Source organism: Pieris brassicae, chromosome 5, assembly GCF_905147105.1.
Source record: "Pieris brassicae chromosome 5, ilPieBrab1.1, whole genome shotgun sequence".
NCBI lineage: Eukaryota > Metazoa > Arthropoda > Insecta > Lepidoptera > Pieridae > Pieris > Pieris brassicae.
The window spans coordinates 13,736,104-13,743,504 of record NC_059669.1 but is presented as its reverse complement, the minus strand read 5'-3'; the positions used below and the strand labels follow the sequence as shown (position 1 = coordinate 13,743,504).

Below are 7,401 nucleotides of genomic sequence, written 5' to 3'. Positions count from 1 at the left end.
TAAGTTACGTGCTGGGTAATTTAGTTTAAATAATTATGAACAAGAAATAATAATAAGTTGCTGTAGTAGTTGACATTTACTTATATAACTACTAATAGACTAAAGCGGCAATATACCTAAAAATAAATTACTGAGTTATAATTAAACAACAAAGGAAACATAAAATCAATTTGGAATTAAAATCAATTTATTGGGTTTAAATACACACAATTATACAAAATACTGAGTATTACTTGTAAAAGAAGGAACACCGAATATGTACTTTTTTCAGATCCTCTTAAAATGCTCTTATATTATGTGTTGCCATGGTTACCATTATTTGTTGATATCGTAACTATGGCAACAACAAGGACTATCTTTAATGCACGTATTATTAGTCTCTTATTTCTATTAGTAAGACTCATATTTGAACAACATAGGCTTCACTCTGTAAAAGTTTTTACATACTTATTGAGCAAAATCCAGTGAACTTCATGCTAACAAAAGTTATTAGACATTCTACATTTGCTTCGATAAAATAAATGTTCTAATTTAGAGATGTAGTAGTAGTTCCTGATAGATCTGGACGAGTTCATGTTACCAAGGCTAGAAAATTAAATGTTCTAACGATACCTAAGACAAGTTTATCACATTAAGACTTATTGTAGAATAAATAGTACTTTATGGTAACCATTCAGCATCAGCGTTCAAGTTACGACCCTGGTGAGGCGTTTCAGTAAGATCTTCCTTGCTGCTTGCTACTTTGTGATATACTTTCTTGCCAGCATCCACGACGTATTCTACTCCGTCAGCTGAAATAAATAAAACCAGATGTTAAGTTATTGAAGAGTGTTGGAATAGTGGTTTCAACGTGATATCCTGGTGGATTTTCCCCTTGCTAACCAGTGTTAATTGAGACTACGTATAAGACAAACATCATGAAAAACCGCTATTTCTTTAACAGTTCCGAAGGCAGATCTACTTATCTAATCTAATCTAAAAATTAGAAAATACTGTTTAAGCAAACATATGTAATATAAAGCCCGAGATAGAGGCGTGTAGGGCCACTGAAATATTTTATTTAACGTTAAATACTTCTAAATGAATGGATAATTAAAGAAGATAAAACAAAAGGTCAGAGAGTATTTTTGTATAGGTTCTCTCGAATATAAGAATAATCTCTCTTGTATAAGTTCTCGGGGACTGTAGGCGACCACGGCTTAGAACTTAAGTAGCTGTGGTGGACTTTAATAGGTAAGTTTCTTGGTAGGTGAAAAAAAAAACAGAGGGGGTCTCTGTTTTTTTTTCTCCAGAATCCTGGGAAGATCTAATAAAAGGGATAACGGGTAGGATTGGATAATGGTAACGAGGGTGAGAGTGGACGAATTTGGAGGAGGACTTCACTCCGTCAAAGAAAGTTGTGTATGCTATACATAATGACATGGACATTTATATTTTTCTTTTATTGATAAAAGATGATACATCTGATACATTGGTAAAAGAACCACATAATACAATTTGTTAATATGACAAACACTTATCGGCAAACATGACATACACGAAGAGATATTACAAATATTAAACAAAACAATTAAAATTACAAAATCTAAACGACAGTCTCTTTTAAAGTGTGAGGGGAGAAAATATGGATATCCAGACTGTACTGGACATCGGTGAGCTTTGAACAAAACGCGTTCTTCAGAAAGGACTTTATGTACTCGAATGAAGACTATTTTATTTTACTAATTTATCTTTGAGCAGTGTTGGCCTAGTGGCTTAGAGTGCGACTCTCATCCCTGAGGTCGTAGGTTCAATCTCCGGGTGTGCACCAATGGATTTTCTTTCTATGTGCGCATTAAACATTAGCTCGAACTACTTGCCTATTCGATTAACAAATTATCATGAAACAGATACAGAAATCTGAGGCCCAGACCTAAAGAGGTTGTAGGGCCATTGATTTATTTTTTTATCTTTGAAGATACAGAAATATAATAAATATGGCTAATGCGCTCGACTTTATAGATTATAGTATACATAACACGTTTAGGTGTTACAAAAGTGAAGTGAAAGTTTGTACAAGTATTGTACCAGGATCCTGTTATTTAAAGATTGGAATGCTCACCAATGACACCTCCAGTTTTCCTCACAGCCTCTCCAATGTTATGTGATGAGAATGTATCAGGGTCAATATTGATGTTTACACCTTCACTGGTACCGTTCGGGTGTTTGGGACATTCATTCTGGGAGATGAGTGATAGATCATACGGATCGACACTGAATGACGCTAATTTGGTGCGCATCTGAAAAAGTCAAAGTTCAAAATTTTAGTTTATGACTAACTATTTTAACTACTAAAAGTATTATTATGTTACATGTTCTTGTCAGGCAATATTTTCAGCGTAATCAACAACGTTCTAGTATATCAGATTTTAAAGTTCTGTTGTGAAGAATAAAAAAAATTAAAATGTGATAATTCATTTAAACAATGTGTAATATTTGGGAACTCTTTTTAGTAAAAATTCTTGTGTCAGCTCTTCAATAACAAAGTTAATACATACTTAATTCCACAACAATTTTTTTCAATTACAATTTTGTATTTTGTCGTACGTGCATGAATGAGTGAGTGTGTAAGTGCATGTGAGTGTAATAATGTGTATGATCAGGTCAGGTCTCGGTATAATCTTCAACTCTGCGTAAAGTGCGTTCAGAAGCCACTTTTACATTACTTTTAAATTACAAAGACCAAATACATTACAATTATGGCCTCCATGCATCGTTACATCTGCCCCTACAATATGGCGAGGAGGCCGATGGCTGGCCATGCCTCGTACTCGTTCGGGTCATTGCTACACTCTCCCTCGCGAGGGGGGTGTTTTGTCCTGTTCGGGGCGTATGCCCCCTTCAGGTGGTGTGGAGGTTCGCGCCTTGCTAATACAGGGCGGTACGGGGGCGGACATATAGCCCTTGATGGGGGCTGCAGCGCGCGGGGAGACGCGGTCTTTACTTGCTGCGCACAGCCGATTATTTCGTACTCGTGGACGGGTGCTACTTGTAGTGACTGGATGGACTTTGATTGGCGTATATAGGGTACTCGATACTACGTGTTTGCGTGATGTTCCCTCAGTAATGTAACTCTTATTTGCCGCGCCTAGCTTATAGAAGTGAAGCGTTTTGGATTCTTATCTATTTATTTAATTACAATATTGAACAGATCTGAATTTAACATGATCTAATGGTTGCAAGTTCCTCTCGTCCGTTTTACGCTCCTGATTTGAGAACTGGCCTTAAACGTAAACTTTGAATCAATATTTTTTATTGACTTGTGAAAGGTAGTACAAGAATAAATAATATTTTGTTTTGTAAATTAACCGAAATAGTTTGAGAAACTCATCTCAGTTTGTTAGTTCCTTAGTATTATGAGATTAGAATCAATATGTTGAAATAAATAAACATTAAACATTTCTCTTACCTTATCAACAAACATTTTATCTAGTTCCTTACTCCTGGAGAGAATGGTGGCGGATTGCCGATGTGCGAATGACATCTTCTGGCAAGTAAAGATAGCCGCATATTTAGTATAATCTGTGGCTAACACAGTATAACTAGCTGAACCAGCAACACCTGTAAAAATGCTTGTTATTGACGCTGATAAAACTTTTAATGCTGATGTTGAATATACACGTCTTATACACGTCAGTATTCTTTTACTTTAAAACTTTATGTAGTATACATTTATTTTAACTTACTAAGTGGAAACCGGACTCTCATGCGCGCAGGCACCGAGGGATCCTCTACTGTCAAAATGCCTGTATATCTGGAATGGAATAAAATATATTAATAATATACGATAATATTATCAAATATACGTTTTTGTAAATAGATCAAGTAAATGTTAAATCCTTCTTATTATATTTTTCTTTTAATGATAACATACACGATATTTACTAGATTACATTATATATTTTAGTACTCATTAGTTAATAAACATTTATGTATATTAAATTAAAGTTTACGAGCGTCGACCAATTTTTTTATAAAATTTTTACACTTTTGATGAGCAAGCCAAGAAATATTAATTTTGCATTTTTAGTCAATATTCAAATAACATCGCCACAATTCTAATGGAATCTTAACAGGACATCATCGCAAAAGACTTTCTAAGATCCATAAATAATTATTACTCTATTAATTATACTACTGTTAATTTAGTTATGTGCTGCATTGTTTTTTTAGTATGCGCCGATTTTATTTTAATGTAGTTTTTTTTTATTTCTATATTATGATTTGATTATATGTACCCAATCAATGCATACAAAATATATATATGAGGGTAAGTATGGAGTTTCGCATTCTTCTCTATATAAAACCTTTTGGCAACTTTGAAATATAGTATTGTCTTTTGTTAAAATATCTTTTACATATTAAGAAAACACTTTCTGAACGGATTAAAGCTATGTATTATTATTAAAAACTTATAGTTATTTAGTCAGTCAAGTTTAGTTTAGGCATTCAATAAAGAAGACGGTCTAAATTATCAAACACCTGGGATCCAATAATTTCCAACTTAAATCCCGAAAACAAACAACCGCGAAAAACAGAGGACACCGTGAGTCATTTTTGCAAAAACTCGTCATCTTTTAGTCGATACCAACTTCGGGGTAATAAATACAGATAAAACAACTTCCTCTGCAGCTGTGATACTTTTAACACCTTTTGTCTTCAGTCATCGTGACCACGCACGCTGAAAAGCACGCGAAACGTCGGAAAAAACTTTAAAATTTAGAATTATGTAAATAACTGTAAGTTTAATAATAATACATAGCTTTAATCCGTTCAAAAAGTGTTTTTCTTAACTTTGAAATATTTTTAACTTGTATTTTTGACTTTCAAAAGTGTCCTTCATAGGCCTAATTGAAATAAATGATTTAACTTTGTAAACAATAGAGTACATCTGTTTTTTTCTATCTAATGTATGTCTATATGTATTTAATAAAAACTCATCCCTTTCGTAATCAAGACATTCAGCTCACGATGTGTAGCTGGAACTAATAAATTTTTCATACAATTTTTAAGCCGTTGCTAATATGTAGTTCTGAATATGACCATGCATTCCTAATTTTTCCATCCACAAATCTATTTTATTATGTAATGTATTATTCTTGGGACATATTCCCGCAGATCCTTTGATAATAGTTAGATGTAAAGACTAACCTGTAGTCATGTTTGAGTGGTGTCAGCCCCAATATGAAGTGCTGTGATACCTGTTCCAGCTGGTATGTGCCAGGTTCATCTGTTCTTGTGAAGTTATAAGTGATGCAGTGAGAGGCGGTAGACGTCTTCTGTATTACATACCATACTCCGAGCATCTAGAAAATATCGATAAACATTTTAAATTATATGAGACGCATGGCAATAAATGTTGAAAAATGACGAAAGGGATACATTATATTTTATTTCGGGTATTTGAAGACATTTAAAAATAATATATAAATATCAAATGGTTATATAAACTGGACTTGAGCCTATATAATGAATATCTGTTACGATATGTTTTGTACTCTGAATTCAATCTAGAGAATTTACCATAATGTCGCGTTTTGTTACACAACAAAAGGACTGTACTAAGTATTTCATATAATCAACTACGTACCTGTCACAGAAACACCGTTCTTTACAAATCCACTAAGGGTAATTTTACAATAACACATATAGCTTTTTAATATCAGTTCGACCTGATTAACGAAAAAAGGTTTAGTTTATGTTTCCGTTTAAAATGAGCTATTCCTGCAAACTGGAAGGTTGACTGGGTCGAAGGAGCGCGATAGTCCGACTCCAACGCGATAGCAGTAAACGAGATTGAAGTAGTCTAAATATAAAAAATAAATTAACTCTGTAACAGTGAACCAAGTAGGTTCACATACAGTAACATATTTGTTCTTTTAAAGTCAATACAGTTCCTTACAAATGACACTGTTAGCCAATGAATCATTGTTTATCAGTGAGACAGGGGTCAAGTATCTCTTGTGTACATATAACTGTGAACAATGTACATCGATTGATAAAACCTTTTTTGTTTTGATAATAATAATATATAGCAAAAACGTAACTACATTATTGAAATATATGAGTTATATAATTTTAAACATATAACAACAATTTGTATATTTCATTCTCAAACTTTATAATATAAAATTGTTGAAAACCTTAATAGACATTTATTGTCCTCAGTAGAAAATATTATCTTTACCGGTAAGTAATGCTTTCTTAAATCAATCAATTGATTAGTTAATTATTAAGATTTACTAAACTATGCACTTTAAAGGTGCAATTACAAAGCATTTTCGTCGCGGACTCCATGTACGTAAGACGCTATACTAAAATGCATAAAAACAGTTTTGTTAGGACAAAACATCTTCCGTGTACATCTCTAAGCAACGTGACATTATCAAACAATCAATTTAAATATGATTGTTGATCCGAGACAACATAGCAACACTTTACACCTGTATATTCTAATCGAAAATCTTATCGATATAGAAAATAGTTATATACGAACAAATTCTAATTCAAGAAATAAAACCGGTTACCTGGTTCATATCGAAACCTGGCATCGGTTCCACAACAGGACAAGCTCCAAGATGATACGTGTGGGTCAGTACAACACCACATAGTGCCAAAACACCTAAACACACTCGCAACATAGTGACACAACCTTCGTGAACAAAACTCGACGGTACACTGCTTCTTTATGACGCAGCGCAATAATATAAATAAGATGATTACGTTTCTAGGAATCGTTTGTAAGCCGCTTCTAGTGGACGCTAAAGAGATTGACCTCTTATTGAATTACCTTAGACTAGTAGTACAAATCATAAAAATAGTTTGGTGAGAAAGTAGCTTGTAGGTAAAGGTAGGTTAATCAATTTAAAGTTTTTTTTATAAATTTAATTTAATGTCGTTTCGAACTACGCAATAGATAAGGGGTCATATTGTCGTATGTGGTCAAAGATAAACGTGTTATTTTCCTGTTTATATCTCCCAGAGTTAACGAGCTAGAAATATTTCTTATTCTATTAAAACTAAGAACTGTTTTATATTTACAAGTTGCCGAATGTTAGATGTTTTTAATAATTAAATCTGTGGCGCTACAACCTTTTTAGGTCTGGGCCTCAGATTTCTGAACGTATTTCGTGATTATTTGTCAATCTAATAGGCAAGTAGGTGATCAGCCTCCTCTGCGTGAGACACACCGTCGACTTTTTTTGCGTACAAGGCCAGCCGGTTTTCTCACGATGTTTTCTTCACCGTTCGAGCAATTGTTGGAAGCGTACATAGAAAGAAAGTCCATTGGTGCACAGCCGGGGATTGAACCTACGACTACCTTAACACTGCTCAATGTTTGTTTATTTTTAGATTTTTTTA

At 33.6% G+C, this 7,401-nt stretch overlaps 1 protein-coding gene across 1 annotated transcript; it reads right to left on the bottom strand.

The window, feature by feature from the left end:
- Positions 1 to 165: 165 nt before the first annotated feature.
- On the bottom strand, positions 166 to 6,730 carry LOC123709924 (apolipoprotein D-like). The gene is made up of 6 exons (XM_045661539.1): positions 6,567 to 6,730; positions 5,191 to 5,345; positions 3,726 to 3,793; positions 3,449 to 3,600; positions 2,102 to 2,279; positions 166 to 791 (listed from the first exon to the last, which is right to left on the bottom strand). The coding sequence occupies exons 1-6, from the start codon at positions 6,678 to 6,680 to the stop codon at positions 661 to 663; spliced, it is 798 nt and encodes a 265-aa protein (XP_045517495.1). The 5' UTR covers positions 6,681 to 6,730; the 3' UTR covers positions 166 to 660.
- Positions 6,731 to 7,401: the final 671 nt, after the last annotated feature.